Raw genomic sequence first — 20,821 nt, 5'->3', positions numbered from 1 at the left:
TTCAAGGCACGGAAAAAAGCTGTCAGACGCCACTCTCCATTCTGCTTTCTCACAGGCCAGATTGGACTGTTGAAAGGTGAATGAGTTTTGCTGATGACCTTCTGACTCTCCAACTGACGAATCAAGTTTTGAATGGGCACCAAAGAGTCACGGTTGGTTCTGTATTGTCTGTGATGCACAGTTTGAGAAGCAACCGGCAGCTTTACATCCTCTATCTCATGTTGTCCCACAACTGCAGACTCGTCTGAAAGCTCAGGTCTAATGGACAACTTCAGTTTTCCTCCATCAATTTCTACAGTTGCTATTCCAAAAGCCCATTTGTAACCCTTAGGGTCTTTAAAACGCCCTTCTCTCAGAAAATCAATTCCCAAAATACAAGGTGCATTAGGACCTGTTACAATAGTATGTTTCTTCCACTGCTTCCCAGTTAAGCTTATATGAACCTCTATCTTAAACAACTCTTGAGATCCACCAGTGACTCCCTGAATAGTTATAGATTCTCCCCCTTGATAATTTGATGGTATTATGGTGCACTGAGCTCCTGTGTCAACCAAGGCCCTGTACTTCTGAAATTTTGAAGTGCCAGGCCACTGGATGTACACATCCCAATAGATTCTGTTATCTCCATTATCCCTTACCTCCCCCTGGCGGAAGGCAGGGCACCCCTAATGGTGGGGATTACCTCCACATGTACAGCTGGCACAACGTCCAGCACCAGAATTAGGATCACTGTTGGAGCTATCAGAGTTGTTCTGGGAAACTGAGGAAGCGACAGCTACCCTCCTGGTATTGCTACCTCGGGATCTGCCCCTCTGCAGCTTCCGTAACCTCTTGAAAAGATCAGAAGTTGGTTGACCATCCCATCTGTTCATGTTCTCACCAAACTGATCACGCAGAGTTATCCAGATACTGCCACGTGATTGCCTCTGCTGTCTGTTTTGGTTTGACCTATTCTGGAATGGCCTTCTTGGAGCACGTCTGTTCCTAACAGCTGAAACTTGTATCCATCTGGAGGAAGAGGAATCAGAATCATCCCCCTTCTTCAAGCTGGATATGGAGGTTTTAAGTTCCTCTTTCAGCTCTTTCATGCAATTCTCCATCTTTCCAGACAAAGTTTCAATGGCTGAAACCAAAGAAGTACGTGCAAGACTATCCTCCAATTGCCCCATTTGGTCAGTGAAATGGCCAACAGTGGGAGGCACTCCACCATAATTTCTTGCCACAATCCTGCTTGCCAGAATAGTGGCATAATTAGGAGGAGCAAGCTTAATAAACTTTTTGGCAAGGCCTGTTCCAACAGGAATTTCATCAGGATTCAGAGTCTTATGATCTCTATACATTACTTCTCTCACAGCAAACTCTCTCAGACGCTTGATTCCCTCAGCTATTGTGGTCCAAGGCTTAGGGTTCCATGGTAAATCATCTCTGCTGGGGTACCTCATAAAGACTGCCAGTAGGAGGTGTGCCCACAGGGAAACTTTACCAATGCACTTGCCTAGATGCCTGTCTATGCCTGTATCCTTTGAGAGCATCCCCAACTGAGAGGCCGACTTGTCGCCTACCACCAATGCTGGGGCTCCCATATCAAAACACCTGGCTAGCCAAGACAGGACTGGCTCATTATCTCCTCTGATGTAATCCTTTCTCACATATCTAATTTCCTGTCTGGGTGCATTAGCTGACTGTATGTCATCCTCATCATCATCCTGAGGTTGCTGTCCCCATAATCCTGTTGTAATCCTCCGTTGAATTTCCTTGAGTTCAGAGGCTCTGCCAGCAGTTGCTAATCTACCAGGGTCTACATCCTGATCTACATCTCCATCATCCATGTGGGGTCTCAAGAGATCTACCAGATTTTTAAGGCTAACCCTCTCTTCCTCACCAGAAGGATCTTTCTTAACAGAGGGACCCTGAGTAGAAGGACCCTCATCTCCATCTGCACCATCTCCTGCAGCATCTGCATCTCCTCCTGCAGCTCCTTTACGCTTTCTGCTTACAGTGGCCACCAAATTTACTGGCTTGGTTTTCACATTCACAGCAGAGTTGGAAGAGCAAGTAGCCTTATGTCTTTCTTGACACAGTGCTATCAGTAGCCATATGATTATTCCAAGAAGCAACAAAATTAAGGCAAGCACAAGATATCTAGGGTACCACTGGTTCCAAAGACCCTCTGTAGTTGTAAGAGGAGTAACAAACTCATATGTGTCTGCTAGCACATCCATAGTTGAGTTACCATAGCTTCTTAGCCCAATAAGACCACAACAGAATTCAACAGCATTCAGTAACTTGTTCTTAACCCAAAGAAACAACTTATATGTCACATGTCGCACAATCTTGTCTATCATGCAGGAAACGGCCCATCTGTAAACAATCACGCTGATAAGAGATGAAATAAAATGACTCAGAATCCAAAACAGCTTCATTTTGCTTCCTAATCTGAGCAGAAATAAATCAAACAAGCAATCGAGCCCCGAGTTGGAGCGCCAAAAATAAAAAGTGTGTCGGTGTGAGTTGAAATTCCCCCCACCAACAATAACCAGGCTAGCTCAGTCTGGAAGCAAATGAAAAGCTGTATTTACAAGCAGAGTCTAAAATCTACAATGAAATGCAATGAATATGTACAAATATACAAAATGCACAACATTCACAAATATATACAATCAACAGAAAAAGCACAACCAATCTCCCTTTGCTTCCCCCCAAGGGGACCCTCCCAAAGGGGCCTCCCTCTCCCAGGAGCTTCCCCCCCAGATCCCCCTGGACAGAGAAGCAGAGTTAGTTAGAGCAGAAAGTTGTTAACTTAGCTGCCAAGGTCAGTACATGTTATCTTCAGCCAGAAGAGAAGAAGAAACAGCAGCCAGACAGCCCAGCAACTGCCCCCACTGCAGAACGCAGAATGTGCAGAGTGCCCACTTTGTTTTGGGTAATAGTTCTTAAACATTTCTATCTATCCAATGGAAGTGTTTAGAACAATCAGTATTTTGCTTTCTTACACCCAATAGTGACTTATTCACATTCTTTCATTTTCTCTGTTCTGAACTTTGCAAGGAAAAATTAAAAAGACAGTTTCAAACCATCACAAAGTCCTATTCCTCTTTTATTGCAGTTGAAATTAGTTATACTTAAATATTGTTTATATATAAGTTTTATATGTTATCTACAGAAGCAGAGGTATTAAAATTAGGTTGGATTTAACAAAAAAAATCTTTTCTAAAGTCTTTGAATTACAGATACTGTATCAGTTGTCTGTTGCTGATGAATGAGTTAATATGCATCCACTTACATATGCAGTTCATGAAGTACCATTTACTTGCTACAAACTTTACTATTAATGCTGCTTTTCCTCCTTCTCCCCCTTATTATTTCAGGAAGTATACTTTGAGAATCTTTCAAAACAGAAACCAAAGGAAGTCATGGAGAAGAATGGGAACAACCACAAACTTCGTGTTTGTGTTGCTACTTGCAACCGTGCTGATTATTCAAAACTAGCTCCCATTATGTTTGGTATTAAGGCAGAACCACAGTTCTTTGAGCTTGATGTTGTAGTGCTTGGCTCCCACCTGATTGATGATTATGGGTAAGGTGAATTTTTGTATCTGTGCCAATTTGTTTCTAAGGTGTTAGCAATGACAGCATGAACTTGAGATAGCAAAATTCTTGTTATCATAAATGTACAGCAGAATTTTAAGTCTATTTTTTCAGATTTTATTTCATTTTGCACTTCTGAGATTGTGTATTTCTGATTTGTTTTTCAAACGAATCTTGGAATGAAAAAAAAAAGTCTAAGTGCTGTTAATTGAAATTCAACAAGTTCACAGACTATGTGAAGTAAAAAAATTAATTCAGATTTCCCTAAGAATCTGGTGATTACTGAATGAAAATATGCCACAGTTTATAATTCTTATGGCTAAAAGATAATCTTCAGTCATACTGAGTTGCAGCTGCTACTTTGCATAGTTATTGGAGAAAGTACTTCTGTGTTCCATAACCCAGGAGAATACTGTTAGTTCTTACCTCCAGGGTTGTGGAGTAAGGAAAGGGTGGTGGTCTCTTTCTGACAAAAAGAAAAACTGAAAGATATATTACATGTGATAGGGGAGATCAGGGTCCTGTCTGTAAGTAAGCAGTCAGATGACCTGCCTGGGAGGATGGAATGTCTTGGTCCAAATCCCTTGCTTTGGAAGGACTTCTCACTTCCCAGGTAAATATTCTCCAGTTTACTGGGGAAGAGGCAGAAGGAACAGCATGCATTTTCTTGCTGGGATTGTGGCTATTGGTTGGTTGGTTTTGCTTGGGCTGCTTTTAACCAGACAGGGCCCAGTAGGAGAAATGTATAGAAAATTGTTTACTTTGCAAGTCAAAATCAGACTGTAGCATAAGGCTTACAGCATATCAGCATTATTGAACTTTTAGAAATGTTGTACATATATCTAAGTAAGCGCAATTTTTGGACTTCCAACAACAAATTTTGTCACTTTGCATGGGTATGAGGAAGTTACATTATCTCATATTGAGACAGGAAGACCCACTGCTGCCTGTTCTCAGTATAGTCATCTTGTTCCTTGCTTTGTACTGGATGTTGTTGCTACCTAATAAATTGTCAATGTGAATTCAGCACCACAGAACTAGCCTGGTTTTTTGTTTGTTTTTTTAAATAACAACAACAAAATAGTCCCAACAAACAAAACAAAAACACAATCAAACTTCTTGCCAGGCTAGCATTTTGCATTACATTCTGTCTGATTGGAGAAGTAAGGTAATCTCATTTTGCTCACTGGAGAGGAGAACCATGACTCTGATTTATCTATAGTCCTGAATTCTTTGCTGTCTCCAAGACTTGTGCAAAGTATTATGAAATACTGCTTTTCCCGTTCCATTTCTCTGATGTAAATGATTTGTAATGCACAAAAATATTTTGATCTGACAAATACCATTGCTGTTAGTTGCTTTGTGATAAGTATTTTCAAACCTTGCTACTGCTGAAGGATTTTCATGCCCTAGCCCTGCCCTTCTTAATGTGAGGGATCCTGGAGAATTAGTGGATCCTCAAAACATTTCTATTCTAGTGATCCGAGTAGGGTTGTTGACAGTAGCAGAATCAAGTAATAGTGATCCTGTGAAATGTTTCTCACTGAAACATTTGGAGAACAGTAAAAGAAACAAATGCAGTCTTGTTCCTAGATTCTTTCCCTTCTGAAGGGTCAAAATATAGAAGAAAAGATTAAAAGATTGATTGATTGATTTTTAGATCAATGCATATAGTAAAGATAGGTCTACAGATCTGTGAAGGATCGTTGTAAATGGAGATGGAAATCTTAGAAAAATCTGAGCCACTTCAGTCACATAAAAAGGATCTGCCTGGCCTATGGGAATATATCCTGTGTGTTACAGCAGTTGAGCAGAATTGAATGGATAGATGGGATTTTCTTCAGATAAGCAGAATGGAGATTGCTTTTTTGCTTGAGCCAAATCACTTTGCTGTCCTTGCTTGCAGATCATGAGATTTGTGTTTGCAGAATGTGAGTAACAGTGGATTTAATGAAAATCAAATCTGATTTAAATCAGTTTAAAAGTGTAATCCTTTGAATACAACAGTGAATGTGTCAAGTAGTTTGAAGATGAACTTTTTTTTTTCCCATTCAGAGTATGCAGACTACTTAGGTCAGGTTTAGTGAATGTTGAAGACAGGTAATTGTATACAGATGGTATTTTCATATTTTGAATACATAACTAAACAATACCAATCATCTGTATTCACGGTATGTTTTAATTTTATCACTATGGAATTAAGCTGGTTGTATATGTGGGAAATCTTATTTCCTTAGTGTGAAAGTCTGTTTCCTCTGAATGTGAGATCTCTTTGTGCAGTAATTTCTTCAATCTGTGAGTATAAGCCTTGATACAGACCAAATACAAAATCTGATAATGGATGGTAGCTGCAGGACGTTTTCCTTGAACATTACAGGCCTCAACTTTGCATCATATTTCTAGATATTTGTACATTTGTGTTTATTCATTTGTGCAGCCAACTAGATATGCTAGTGGAGAGTCAACATAACTTTCCTGAAAGGAAACCATGCCATATCTATTCTCTGAAAGGCTCTGCAAACACTTGAACAAAGAGGTTGATTTCTGAGGCTTTCCAGAACATGTTCAACTGAGTTCCTCGTTATAGGTGTTTAGATAATCTTGGTGTTTGAAATATGAGGAATCACAGAATCACAGAATGTTGGGGGTTGGAAGGTACCTCAAAAGATCATCTAGTCCAACACCCCTGCCAGTGCAGGATCATCTTCAGATGGATGAGAACAATTTGTTAACATCTTAAAAACTAGTTCGCTCAATGAAAAGGATATGTGATAAGCAGGCTTCTGTTGAAACCAAGTGCAACTATTCTGATACACGGTTATTTTGTCAAGCTGTGTTGCCGTAAAACCAAGTTGTATTTACCCTTTTCCTCTTGCCTTCAGCAATACCTATCGTATGATTGAACAAGATGACTTTGACATTCATACAAGATTGCACACCATTGTGAGAGGGGAGGATGAGGCAGCTATGGTGGAGTCAGTAGGCCTTGCATTAGTCAAGTTGCCAGATGTCCTGAACCGCCTGAAACCTGACATAATGATTGTTCACGGGGACAGATTTGATGCTTTGGCCCTGGCTACATCTGCAGCACTGATGAATATTCGCATTCTTCACATTGAAGGCGGGGAAGTCAGTGGGACCATTGATGATTCCATCAGACATGCTATAACCAAACTGGCCCATTACCACGTGTGCTGCACAAGGAGTGCAGAGCAACATTTGATAGCCATGTGTGAAGACCATGACCGCATCCTTTTAGCAGGCTGTCCTTCATATGACAAGCTTCTCTCTGCCAAAAATAAGGACTACATGAGTATTATACACATGTGGCTAGGTGAGCAGTCCACTTTTGATGTTTTCCATATGATTTTCAATGTTAGACAAACTCAGTATCTATGTTACTAGTCTATGAGATTTATTGACCAGTGGCTGTGAGAATAGTAGAGGAAAGAAAGATAGAGTTCTTGCCAGTAAATTTAAACTGTCCAGGGCTAATTAAAAAAAAATATCAAAGGGATTTGACACTATGTGGTCATTCTTTTGAAGATTGCACTGCAGCATGTTGCAATGGGGCAACATGCACCAAAGGCTTTTGGTATTTCATATTCACTGACTTACAAATAATTCCTGTAAACAATCAGGGTTTGTGCTTGCTTCTTGTCTTTAACAAAGCAACATGGCACATGAGTAGTTGAAAGCTGAAATATTCTTCCATCAGTTGGTCAATATTTTGCAGGTAAATACTGTTACCAAATGTATGTAAAACAAGTATGACTGACTCTTTTAAAGCAGTAGGAATGAAGTGTTTGTGTGAGGATGGACAACTGACAGAAAACCCAAGCAGCTTCAGGGGTTTCACATTGTTACAGGTTTACACTATTTTGAGAACAGGTGCTTGATGCTGGTACAGTCTTGCAAAGCTCGAGAAGTAGGCCTACAAGCTAGCAGTTTAATGGGGTTTAGGTAGTGCTCTCTAAAGTTGTGAGACTTACTATGAGGGAAGAGTAACAATGTAGATACTCCTGTTACTCCTTTTGTAGCACTGAAATTTTGTGTTAGATATCCCATTCCTTGATTGATAGGTCTCTCACATCAGTAGTTTCAAAAGTATGCCCTCACTTCCTTTCACTGTTCTATGCCAATAAAAAAATAATCTTGTTTCGGCCTCCACTGCACAGGTGAAGATGTCAAAACAAGAGATTATATAGTCGCTCTGCAACATCCTGTAACCACAGACATTAAACATTCCATAAAGATGTTTGAGCTGACACTAGATGCACTTATCTCCTTCAACAAGAGAACACTTGTTCTATTCCCTAATGTGGATGCAGGTGAGTAAAATACTTTAATGACAGAGAGACACAAACCAGATTGTCTGTAAAGCATACGTCAGTTCTCACAGAGTGTTTTTATGCCAGAACCTCCTGGATGTTCGCAGCATCACGTGCATCCACTGCAGCTCCATGTTTGTATTGCTGGGGGGATATTTCAGCTTTTCAGTGTGAGGAGGAAGATGAAGGGGAACCATGTCATCTGCAGACGCAGTATTAGTTGCTCTTAAATTAACTAAAAACTACAAGAAGATTTTTGCAGGGGATTTTGGGATCAAACTTTGGCTCATGTGCCCTCCTGTGTAACTTGCACTGTGAGGATAAGAAGAGAACAAAACCAAATCAGACTTAATGAACACCTCTTGGCTCCTTTGCATGTTTGCATGTGTACCTTGCATGATGCTGATACTTTCGTTTAACAGTAGAACTTGAATCAATTATTTTACTTCTTGCTTTTCTGTAGGAAGCAAAGAGATGGTTCGAGTGATGAGGAAGAAGGGCATTGAACATCATCCCAATTTCCGGGCAGTAAAACACGTCCCATTTGACCAGTTCATTCAATTAGTTGCTCATGCTGGTTGTATGATTGGTAACAGCAGTTGTGGTGTCCGAGAGGTGGGAGCATTTGGTACACCTGTAATCAACTTAGGGACACGTCAGACAGGAAGAGAAACAGGTACACATTTGCATAACAACCTCTATTTTCTCACAGTCCTGAGGTGTTTTTTCCTTCCACAGGAAGAAGTCAAATGAATGCCTAATAGAGGCTATCTTGCAGTATCAGAGCAACATAATTTTTGACTCATTTTAAAGTATCACTGGCTAATCCTGTAACATGTTACTGTTGCGTGGGGTTACACGTAAGACAATGGTCAAGTTAAAATATATCTCCATTTCCAGCGGATTCCATTTAGCAGAGTAGGCAACTGTTTTCCTTTATAGCTAGTTTGATGTTTGACGTGTATTAAAATTTCACTTTAAAAATTAACTTTTCTCCACTTCAGGAAGTAACTGCTGTGGTATTTCACAGATACACAGTTATTACACAAATAGCCTGTTTTCATTTGTGCATTTCTGATTTAATAACAACATTCTGTTGAAGGTTAATATTCTACTCTAGTGTTTTGTAATGCATGACAGCATCTCATAGGAGTAACCATTGCTTTGATAGCAGGAAGGGGAGGTACATAATTGAAGAGTGATGTCAATCTGGCTGGAATCTTTCCTGCTCAGAGGAAACAAAAATAATTGTTTCTTCTTTTCTAAAGCAGTTCTTATCCTCTAATATAATTTTAGGAGCTGCCCTCTCCTATTATGTTGAATTTTCTTGTCTAGGTGAAAATGTTCTTCATGTTCGTGACGCTGACACACAGGATAAGATTCTGCATGCTCTACAGCTGCAGTTTGGTAAACAGTACCCATGGTAAGTACATTCATCTTGCTTCACTGGGGGCATGTTAAAGCAGTAGAGTAAAAGATTTTTAGTACTGAGGTGGTTCATCATGTTTGAGTGCTTTTAATGCACTAACCTGAGATTACAAATTATTTTTAATTTCACATACCTCATTCAGAATCATAGGGCAACGTCCAATATGCAGATTAGTATTTGTAAAGCAAAAGGGTTTGATATAACTAGTAATCTAACATCCAAGAAAAAGCCAAGAGGATGAAAAATATAGGTTGTTTTAGCTTAGCATGATTACAAGAGCTTGTTTCATAGGAACAGTGTGGGGGAGAAGATCCTTCTGCCTACTTCTGACTTGAGCCTGAAGGACACACCAGCTCAAGCCACACAGAGCTGGATTGACCTCAGGCATGATACACAGAGTCTCCTAAGTGGAAGCTTGCAGGGAAGCGTCAGGATTATAGCAAGATGCTCTTCATTACTCTTCAGCCAGGCAGTACTGACCCTCCGTACTTTGACATAAGTTCTTATAAACTTCAAGATGCAGTATATGTGTCATTAAGGACAAGAATCAAAAGTATGTTTCTTAAGAGCCTCCAAAGAGTAATCAAACTGAATCCTGTAAGACCAAATGTCTGACACAATGTATGATGGTACTTTAAAAACAGACTTATATGCTGAAAACTGACATCAGTGTACAGTTTATTATTACGTAGTTGTCATTTGTGTGGTAAGAACATCTTCTCTGGACTCATAGCACATACATAGTATTTTCATCATTTTAGAGCTTTATTATATGGGTCCTTTAACTAAGCTCTTATTTTTTTTTCATCATTAGCTTTCCAATTTTCTACGTTTCATGTTTTGTATTCTAAAACTGAGCTAACACCAAACTTGCACAATTTGTTCTATGATCTTCAAACCACTGGCATTGCGTACTATGACAATAGTAGTGTGAGCTGCAGTATTGTTATAGTAGGCATATCATAATTTTGTAATGACACAGTGCTACTGCCTCCTGTTGTATAAAGAATTTATAGCTTGCAGTGTTATTTCCAATTAAATGCATTTTTTTTCATATAGCTCAAAAATATATGGTGATGGCAATGCTGTTCCAAGGATTTTGAAGTTCCTTAAGTCTATTGACCTCAAAGAGCCATTGCAAAAGAAATTCTGTTTTCCTCCTGTAAAAGATAACATCTCTCAAGATATTGACCATATTCTAGAGACACAGAGTGCTCTGGCTGTGGACCTAGGTGGAACAAATCTCCGAGTAGCAATTGTCAGTATGAAGGTAAATACTCTCTTGTGCTTTTAGATACTCTGCAAACTCCACTGGACTTTGTGGTTCTGTCCCTACAATGGGGATATAGTCTTATGATGCAAAACAGCTCCAAAACAAAGCACTCTTATTGGCTTTTGCTATTGAGGGGTAAAGTTGCATCTCTCATACAATCTCAATACAACTTGCCTGCTAGTTTGTTCTTCTAAGACTGCTGTAGCAAAGCCCATTTGCTGGTGTACAGTCCTATCTGCTCCCTCTCTGTGGCAAGTCCTCGAACACAACAATCTTCAGCTGAGCTGGTTCCCTGTAAAAGGTGACTTAGCTCACAGTAACTTTTATATGTCAAGCAAAAAAGAGAAAGACTCCAAGAGCAGCCATCTTACTTCCCTGCTACCACACACAGCCATGTAATGGGCACGCAGAAACACTTTGAGCAACAACCAGTATCTAGCAAAGCATATTACTGAGGGAGTGTGGTAGTGGTGAGTGGGGTCAGAATTTTGCAGTTATTGGATATTCTCGGTATCTTCCTGCACAAAAGCATATGATCAGTAACACAGTGCTAATCCTTAGCTGGAACAGTGTATACTCTAATGTGTCAGACCACAGAGATGTAGACCAACTGGAGAAAGAACCCAGGAAAAAAAGCAACCGTAATTATTACAGGCATGGAAAACAGGAAAAAAAAGTTGACGAAACTAAAATTCCTCATACTATAGAAAAGGGAACTGACTGGAGGGAGTCTTCACATGTGTAGAAACCTCTTCCATGAAGAGAAAAAACAGATTCATTTGTAGTAAAATATTCAAACAGTAGAAGGAAGAAATACTTTGAAGGTTTTCTTGCTATCTACCTTAACTGTCCATGCAGGAGAAGGCTGCTATAGTCTGGAAGGGTATGGTGTCTTCATTGCCAAAACAGTAGGAACTGGGTTAAAAAGGTCTCTTAAAACCAGCTGAATTTATAGTTTGTTAATCTTGCATTGAAAAACAAAGGCATGCATCTGTTTATTGGTTTTGTTTGTTTTAAGTTATGACTCTCTACTTTCAAGCTGACCTGTATTTTAAGAGACATTTCATTGCATTTCATAATTCTAGATTTTAGTTTTGCTTGTAAATATAACTTAATTTGCTTTCAACTGAGCTGGTCTGGCAATTTTTATTTTGGGGTATAATTCTCTCAAATTAACTGGGGGGTAATTTCAACCCACCACATTCTTGAAGCACATTTCTATGGGACATGTTTTGTTGTTTTAAATTTCTAGGGTGAAATAGTTAAGAAGTATACCCAGCTCAACCCTAAAACTTATGAAGACAGACTAGAATTAATTCTAAAGATGTGTGTAGAGGCTGCATCAGAGGCAGTAAATTTGAACTGCAGAATTTTGGGAGTAGGTAAGTTAACAAATACTAACTGTCTTTTCATCATGAAATCACTACAGAGTAATTTTAAACACCTTTCTGAAATGGATCTTGTGTATTAAAATACAATTTTATTCTTAACACAAAAACTTTTTTTAAATGTCTATGAAAACAATTAGCTGACAACAAAAATTGTAGTTGCCCAACCTGTAGCATCCAGTAAGCAATCTGCAAAGCTGTATCTAATTTCTATGAAGTGTAGTAGATAGATTTTGTGGATTTTGAAGCTCCATGCAGTTGCAGAATTGTGACTCAGATGCTTAGTGTATATGGAAACAGCTCTTGAAACAACTGTAGGTTTAGTCAGTATTCCTCTTCTCTCTGTACGTCTTTCTTCACAACCACAATCACTCTGGAATGGAATTCTCATTTACCCTGGGGCACGCTAAAATGTTACAACAGATGTGCAGATAACAAAGAAGGCTTTTTGCTGATTTCCATTTTACTTACCTTGCAATAGAGTTCCAAGTTAAACTGTGTGATTATGTCATACAGGACTTCTTCATTTAAATGATGACTGGGAGCTTTGCTCTTAGATATTTCAGTTATTTATGAAGGTGTTTATTTATCTGTTCAGGATTTTTAAGGAGGACATAAAATTCTTATTTTAGCTGAGAAATCCACCAAAAGAAAAATAGTTTGCTCCAGACCAAAACTTGATTGAATCAAATATAGTGTAGAGGAAAGTTCATTTGAACTTCTTTTACAAGTACAATGTTAAGTAGTCAAAAACATAAGAAGAAATATTTCAGATCTTAGAAATCCAATCTTTCAGACTATCTGTTGGGTAATACACAATTTAACAGCCCAGATTATTTTATTGTGTCTAAATGCTAAATCTCAAAAAACTCATAGTTCGTGTAGAAAACATGGTAAAATTCTGCAGCAGTCACTATAGCTAGTATTTAAGAACAGTTTACAGTCAGGTACGTTTATTAGGATAATGAAACCATAAATTAAGTTTACAGAGGTTTATATACAGGCAAAACCCTTCCCTTTGGTTTGTCATTTTACAATAATTACGTTCCTGTTTATTCCTCAGCTCCCTTCTAGAAAGAAGTGACAGAAGTGAATGAATGCTTATTGTTCAATTACTGAGTAAGGAGGGGGAAAATTGTCCTACAATGTAAGAAATTTCTTACCTGCCTGGTTTTATTAGCTGTTCTTTGCCTCATTCAGACTCACAGGTTGAATCACAAATACTACCCGAAAGTTCTCTTCAGGGAATGAGATGTAATTCCTACTGGGAATAATTAATGTATTAGATTCTAGTTTTAAAGCAAATAATTGTATGATGCAGAATTCCTATAACTTTGGAGACATTTTTGCCATACTGAGCAGAAGTGATGGGTTTAATCCTAGACTTTTTATCAGTAACGCTGGTCTTTTGCCAGCTATGGGAGATAAGGGTAAAAGTCATAACCACTGGAAATTAATAAGAAAGAAAGAACTACTAACAAAAAGCAATGAAAAAAGTGTTTTCCTCCTTTTAGTCCTATAAACTGTTGTCAGCACTCAAAATAGTAGCTACATGAGCCAACTTTGAGTAACTCCCAGTTATTCAGGTTTGCAGAGTGCTCAAAATTAGGACTGTGAAGAAAATAATCCTAATTTTCAACATATAAATAATCAAATAATTCTAAATTTCAAGAGCTTTGCAGTTAAATTCAGTTTTTTTAATGATTTTTTGTGTGGTTTTTTCTTTGGTTGTTTTTTCACTCAAAGCTTTTATATTAAAAAGTTTTATGAAAATGAGGGAAAATTTTAACTAGCAGGCCCAAAGAACACTTAACAGCTTTTATTGATACTGATTTTTTTTTTTTAACTTTTAAAAAACAGATTTTAGATCTGTATCTACACAGATACTTGTGAGAGCTATCTATTTACCACTATTAGGCAGTGCTTAAATTTTATTTCTGGAGTTGACAGGGGAGAAGAGGAGGATGAAGAGATAGTTGCCATATCAGTTACATAATTATAGCATTTAGAACAAGTAGATGTGTTTTACTAAGCTATTGCTGAATTAGCAACTAAGTATTAACATTAATGGAGGTTCTGTTGTAACAAATATTTGGTTCTTAAAATCCTAGGGAGAATGTCACAGATTGACTTTGCTGATTTGCTGATAGGGTATCAGATGATTTGTTCTTTGTATTTTTAAGTAGAAATCACTACTCCAAGGTCCCATGATTACTTTAAGTCATTCTAAAGAGTTTCAGAAAATTTCAGGATACCTCTGCTGTTCCAGGGTTTGAACAATTTGTTTTGTACAGTTTTCTGTTGTGTATCTTTCATACATGACTAAAAGGAAACACAAGCATTACACAATTTGCTGCTATCCTGCCTGAAGTTAATTTTCTGATTAACACTAACCATTACCTGTTTGGTTAGTCTTAAGATACTGGGTGCATTGTGATTAAAGCAATGGAGTTCTATGAATTAGCTTTACACGTCAGAAATTGCACTGCTATTAATACTTAGAAATTTTTATTTTCATGCTCTCCTTCAAAACCTGGTATTAGAAATAAAAATATTTGCCATGGAAAAGAGAAAAATGGATCTTTTATTTTAAAGTATTACAGTATTAAAGTCCTGATTTTTCTTCCCTATATTCCTGGGACTTAGGTATTTCCACAGGTGGACGGGTAAACCCCCGAGAAGGAATTGTGCTTCACTCTACAAAACTCATTCAGGAATGGAGCTGTGTGGATCTCAGAACCCCAATATCTGATGTTCTGCACCTGCCAGTCTGGGTGGACAATGATGGAAACTGTGCTGCTCTAGCAGAGAGGAAATTTGGTCATGGAAAAGGAGTAGAAAATTTTGTAACACTAATTACTGGTACAGGTGGGTGTATTATAGTTCAGTTAACCCAAAGGCAAAATACCAGCACTATCACTCAGAGCCTCAGCTGATCTTAAAAGCTTAAGCACACCACTATGCCTGAAAACCCCTAATATATGGGGTTCCTAAACCAAAAGTCCTTTTGCTCTGTATCTATTTGGGTTCTTTAGGGTACTTGTTAATTTATTCAGGCAAACTTTTGAACAGTGTAAGCTTGCTAAAAGAAGTTCTACTAATACAGCTATGCAGGCAAACTGTTTTTTCAAAATAACAGAAAATCTCTGCAACCTTAGGTGGGATTTTTTTCCCAGCTTTATAGTTTGATTCTCTTCCAACTGCAGAAATACAATTCATATCAGGATATGTATGTACAGGATAACCATGTTTATGTGAGAGGCAATGCTTATTATATCTCCATGCAACTGTGGGGTAACTTTTCTCAATTGTTATATACATGGTCCTTTAGAAAAGTGGCAATAACAACTAGTTGATGAATTCTCTCCCAGGGTTTGGGAAGCAGCAGCAGGTTGCTCCTGGCTCTTTAGTTGAGCTGTCTAATACATCTCCTCTGAAATGCAAAATTTTAAGGCCGCTTGAAAGGTTAGTTTTGTACATGAAGAGCAAGACCTACAAGCTTAGAAGATCTGTCATAGTAGCTCACTACCATGAATAGGCTTTATAAGAAAGGAAAAATATCACATACTATTTTGATACACACATGAATAGGAGGAAGCTATAGGCTTGCTTATTAGGTGTGTCAGAGAAATGAGTTTTGGATTTTAGTGTAGAAGAGCACTCAATACACATATTTTACCTTTTCTGTATTAGAGTAAGCAAATGTCAATGTCCTGCAGAATGGGGTACAGTAAAAACTGTATTTTTGTCTTTTTGTTTTCTTTTAATAGTAGAAATTTTCATATCTTTGCAGGAATTGGAGGTGGAATCATTCATCAACATGAATTGATCCATGGCAGTTCTTTCTGTGCTGCTGAGCTTGGGCATATTGTTGTATCTTTAGATGGACCAGAATGCCTGTGTGGTAGCCAAGGATGTATAGAAGCATATGCATCTGGAATAGCATTACAGAGAGAAGCTAAGAAACTGCATGATGGTATCTATGTACATTATTTTTTAAAATGTGATGACTAAAGTACAGCATAGGAAGAAATTTGCAAAGGCAGTACTCAGAAATAATAGATCTCTTTTTCTAAAGAGTGATGAGAATAGGTCTAAAGGCAGCCAGATAGGGTTCCTGTGTATGGCCAATCCAGAAACTGCCACAGCCTGCATAGTACAATACAATTCTTTTCCAGTGATGGCCATACTCAGGCAAGCCACATCTGGAGCCACTGGTCTCAAAATTACCAGAAGCATGTAGTCTCCCCTTTTTAAGCATGCTGCAAGGTAATCTGACAGGCATTCTGTAAGGTTTGGTCAGCAATAGCTTCTCAGTCCTAGATAAACTAAGTTTGAGAACATTTGTATTTATTTTGTTAAACTTTGGGGCCAACAAGAGTTACCATGCTTTAATGATTTGGAGTTGCATGCCCTGGTTCTACAAGTAGTTCCCTGAATAATATGGATGTAACTGCTTTGGCTAAACTCAGACATGCACAGATTGCACAGGATTCAGACTTAAGTATATAAATTAAAAGAGATGTAAAAGATATTAACTGCACATTTGTCACCCTCCGTTTCTTGACTTGTCACATCACCATGTTTTTCTCCTGACTTTCATCTTCAAACAGAGGATCTGCTTTTAGTAGAAGGAATGGCAATGAAGAAGGAGGAGGTTGTTGGTGCTGCACATCTCATTCAAGCAGCTAAACTTGGGAACACAAAAGCAGACAACGTTCTCAGAACAGGTGAGAAGATAGCTCAAAGGGTGGAATGATTATAGTTTTGGGGATACAGAAACAGTAATGCCCTGTAACACTACAAACACAACTCTACACATTGAGGACTTCTCTATATAAAAATTATTAACAGTGCTGAACTATTCAATATAAATGTTGGAGGAAAGGTGAGCAGAAGTGTGTAGAACACAGAAGTCTGTTCCAATAAATGAGATGACTAAAGGCTTCTGCAAAGATCAGCTTAAAAAAAGTGAGGTTTCAACATTCTCCTATTGGAAAATTTGGAGACTTTTCTTTGTAGGCAAGCAAAAGGCTAACCTGAGTAATGAAAGGCAATTTACATATTACTTCACATGGGATATTTTACTGTTTTACTAGCTCTAAACACAGTCCTCTTGCTCGTACATAGCTGACAGCACTAAGATGGTCAAGTATTGCTTACCTATCTTCTCCTAGCTTACAAGTGTGGTAATTCATTGCTCTGACTTTCATATCTGTATCATTGAATGATGCATTACTGTGCAATAAAAGAGTCTTTTTTTTTCCTTTTACTTTCTGAGAAAAATGAATGGCAAACCCTTATTGGCTCATAAGATAAATGCAAAATTGTCTGCCGTATGGAGCAGAATGCTTCCCTGACGTTGTCATTTGCTGCTGACAGTCCTGTTTCAACTACTGATGGCCTAGACTGCTTTGAGTATTATATTTAATTTCTTTTTACTCTATCTTTTCAGCCGGGACAGCATTAGGCCTTGGAGTTGTGAACATTCTGCACACGATGAACCCCTCTCTTGTGATCCTTTCTGGAGTTCTAGCTAGCCACTACGTTAATGCTGTTAAAGATGTCATAAATCGACAGGCTTTGTCCTCTGCTAAAACTGTGGATGTAGTGGTCTCAAATCTGGCAGATCCTGCTCTCCTTGGAGCTGCAAGCCTGGTACTGGATTATACCACACGCAGAATATACTAGGTACTTGGTAGAAGTACAGAAATGGACTATTCAGGTTCCTAATGGGTGGAAGGAATACTTCCCCAAATTTTTTTTTTATGAGAACAGCTACTGAATGAGAGTACTGTTGAGTAGTGACTACTTCAGCATTTTGTAACGGAAGTATTCTCTTTTTCTTTTTTGCATATTTCCTAAATTTCATCTGACTTCATAGGAACTACGGTGCAATTCTCTTGTTTTTAATTGCCTCTGTTGGCAAGCCCATATGTTGCTTTAAGTGTAGCTGAATTATTTATTAGCATATCTTGATGTATGGTGGGGAATATGTGTATGGTTTGTCAATTTATAGCTAACACTTGGGGATATTAACTCATTTCTCACCTGTGTGAAATGAGAAGTCTATGATTCAATGTGACCAGCTTTTCAGCTTAGAGGCTTCCACCAGCAAACTAAGTATGATGCAGCCACCAAAAGCAGGTAGTAATTTCAGTGGGTGGAGTCAAGATGGCTGCATCTAGAAAGTGGTTCATGAAAGACCTGGTGAAAGCAGTTATTTCTTACATCAGCTCTAGAGGGCAGAGTCCCATTTTAGAAACTTTGCCTTTGGAGGAAAAAGATGCCTAGTGAACCTACAGCCTGCAGAGCAATCCGAACAAACCAACAACTGTTTGATTGCTGGCTATGGCCAACCATAAATGATTTTAATTTTGTTGTTTGAGGTTTTCTTAAGAGACTCAGTCTACTACTTTGTCTGCCAAATTAGCAGAGAGGGAACTGTTTATTCTTTGGTAGCCAGATGTGGCATATCTAATCATAAAGACTCTACCTTTCAAGAAGGCCTCCACTGCAGAGTGACACTGTGCATCCTCTCAGTAGTTCTGGTGGCTGCAGGTATGCTATTTTTGTCCTCGATTCACTGTCAGCTTGCAGGATGTGAAGTCAAATCTGAGCCTCATCCTCACCTTCAAAACATTCAGAAGCCCGGGAGCAATGTTTGTCAAATACCAGTGAAGGCTCACCTAGGGAAACCATGTTTCTTTAAACAGTCCTTCTTGACATTACAGCTCTCTTTATCCAAGACACTAAAAGCAGAACTTTCAAGATACTTTAGTAATAACCATTTCAGACAAGTAGAAGTTGAGACACAGACCCTTCTAACTGATCAGCTACCCCAGAAAGAAGGTATCTGTGGAGGAAGTCACAATACCATATACCATGCTTTGTCCCGAATTTAATGCCTATTTTGACATCTAACTCAGGCCACTGACAATATTCTCAGAAGCTCAGTAATATACTAGTGCAGGGCATTAAAAGGGGCTATACATACCACACACAAACTAATCCAACCACTCCCCCCTGCTGGACAATAATCTTGGCTCAAATAGCTGTTAGTATAGTGAACCACGCCACTGGCTAGTTCTGGGTTTCCTTCATCCTCTCTTTCACAAGGAACGCTTACCACGAATTCACATCTTCACAGCAGACTTTAAAAACACCACCAGATCACCTTCTTAATGTTTCTAGGAATAATTGTGCAGCCTCTATACCATAGTTTTTCTCAGAATTAGCAAATACTGGCTCTTAACCATTTGCAAACTAACTTAAATACTAGTGTTGCAGCTCCATGAGTAGGTCAAGGAGAAATCCACTTTGCTCTGCATTGATAGTAGCTCAGGTCAGGAGTAACACTATTGAGCTTCTAACAGAGATGAGCCCTGTCATTTTCATAAAGTGGGACCAGGCTTTTGCTTTCCAGACCTCCTGAACTCTGCATTTTTGATACCTCTGACTCCATATGTGATTTTCCCTAGCAACTGAAGCAAGGATGCAGGCATGAAGAAAACATGAAAAACTAAAATGATTCTTCAAGTGCTCTGAAAAGTACTTTTTTTCTGGCAACTGGACAAGAACCTGCTGCATATGTACAAATGGTGCAAAAGTCCCTGGCAGTTTTCCCTGAAAAGTTTGTGGGTTTATAAAATCAGAAAGAATAAAAAAGTAGTATTTAATAGCATAATAGTGATTTTTGTTGTTTTTCCTTCATCTGTTCCAAAACCTCCCTCACAACTTCAGGCACTTTACTGTTAACAAAAGGTTTTATAGAATACAAAGTTTTACAGACATTAGCTCCTCATTGTATCTGATCTCAGGAGGAGTGAACATACAGTGTTCACACAGTATCTGCAGTACTGTGCTGTTGACTTGATGATGGCCCATTGTCCTTTGGAGCAGCCCTTAACCATGAAAGTCATGGGCTCCAGTAAGGGCAAACCAGCCTTTATATCCATTACAGGGAGGGAAAAAAGGGAGCAAAAGCACAGGACAACTGAACTTTCTCCTGCTATTATCAGCATTTCAGAGCCTAAAGCAATAGTGCATTCTCATTACCTGCACTGGCACCATGTGCTAATACTACCTGTTGTAGGAGGCTTGGTTTTGCAGTGTCCCTGGTGAATGCTTGCACTATCCTAACTGTCGAAGCCTTGGCAGGAATGCTGCTGTCCAGCCCTCTAAGCAGAATTGCCTATGACCCTCTAGATGTTGGGCTGGAGGAACCCTCTCATGGACACACATGTTTATAACTAGCAATGCACAAGCAAACACCAGCAGTACTTAAACCAGCAAATCATCAAAAGGTTGGAAAGTGACTTTAAAACAAGTCCTCGGTGCTGTATTTTATAGTTAATCAGTGCAAGATCTCTACCGGTCCCTATACAGCACTGATCTTTATCCTTGCTCGTGATGTGTAAAAAGATGCTTTGTCTATGACAGCTCTACCTAAACTTAGACACCCAACCAGCCAGGAGACCTGAGAGCATGAGGAGGCCAGTTGAGTTTTGTCAACTATCTTGTTACAGATCATTGCTGTTGCTTTGTAAGCCACATAGCTAACCGGTGTGGCATCAAAGTTTGTCATTTATTTTTGGTCTCCTGAACAGCAAGTTTAATAATTCAGTATTTTGAGTCTTTGATCTGCCATCCAATCACTCAAAATTAACATTCCTCATTCTTCTAGTGGTCTCATTGAAGCACTGTTGTTCTTCCAATTAAGCATCCAAATTGTAAGAAACTTGAGCACAGTGCCAGCGGAGGCAACATCAGGTTTGTATCATAAGCACAGGCAGTAAGGTGCAGACAGAGT

The 20,821-nt window shown here is 38.8% G+C and overlaps 1 protein-coding gene across 3 annotated transcripts; it reads left to right on the top strand.

Annotated features, from left to right (window-relative positions):
• The first annotated feature begins 3,374 nt into the window (after positions 1–3,374).
• GNE (glucosamine (UDP-N-acetyl)-2-epimerase/N-acetylmannosamine kinase) lies at positions 3,375–17,700 on the top strand. 3 transcript variants are annotated; one of them, XM_054397423.1, is made up of 11 exons: positions 3,375–3,577; positions 6,471–6,922; positions 7,767–7,919; positions 8,383–8,595; positions 9,255–9,342; positions 10,408–10,618; positions 11,874–12,003; positions 14,656–14,877; positions 15,803–15,985; positions 16,623–16,739; positions 17,465–17,700. In XM_054397423.1, the coding sequence occupies exons 1-11, from the start codon at positions 3,414–3,416 to the stop codon at positions 17,698–17,700; spliced, it is 2,169 nt and encodes a 722-aa protein (XP_054253398.1). In that variant the 5' UTR covers positions 3,375–3,413. The 3 variants fall into 3 exon arrangements, with proteins under 3 accessions (XP_054253398.1, XP_054253396.1, XP_054253397.1); XM_054397421.1 differs by lacking the exon at positions 7,767–7,919 and having other exon boundaries at positions 3,414–3,577; XM_054397422.1 differs by lacking the exon at positions 14,656–14,877 and having other exon boundaries at positions 3,414–3,577.
• Positions 17,701–20,821: the final 3,121 nt, after the last annotated feature.

The sequence above is a fragment of the Indicator indicator genome, chromosome Z, assembly GCF_027791375.1.
Source record: "Indicator indicator isolate 239-I01 chromosome Z, UM_Iind_1.1, whole genome shotgun sequence".
NCBI classification, from domain to species: Eukaryota; Metazoa; Chordata; class Aves; order Piciformes; family Indicatoridae; genus Indicator; species Indicator indicator.
This window is presented reverse-complemented; position numbering and strand designations above follow the sequence as displayed.

Bases quoted from the DNA above. Each gene is read 5' to 3' on its own strand.
- GNE (XM_054397423.1), top strand. From the start codon at position 3,414: ATGGAGAAGAATGGGAACAACCACAAACTTCGTGTTTGTGTTGCTACT. The intron at 15,986-16,622 runs GTATCTATGTAC...ATCTTCAAACAG, and splicing joins AGCTAAGAAACTGCATGATG to AGGATCTGCTTTTAGTAGAA. The intron at 16,740-17,464 runs GTGAGAAGATAG...CTATCTTTTCAG, and splicing joins AGACAACGTTCTCAGAACAG to CCGGGACAGCATTAGGCCTT.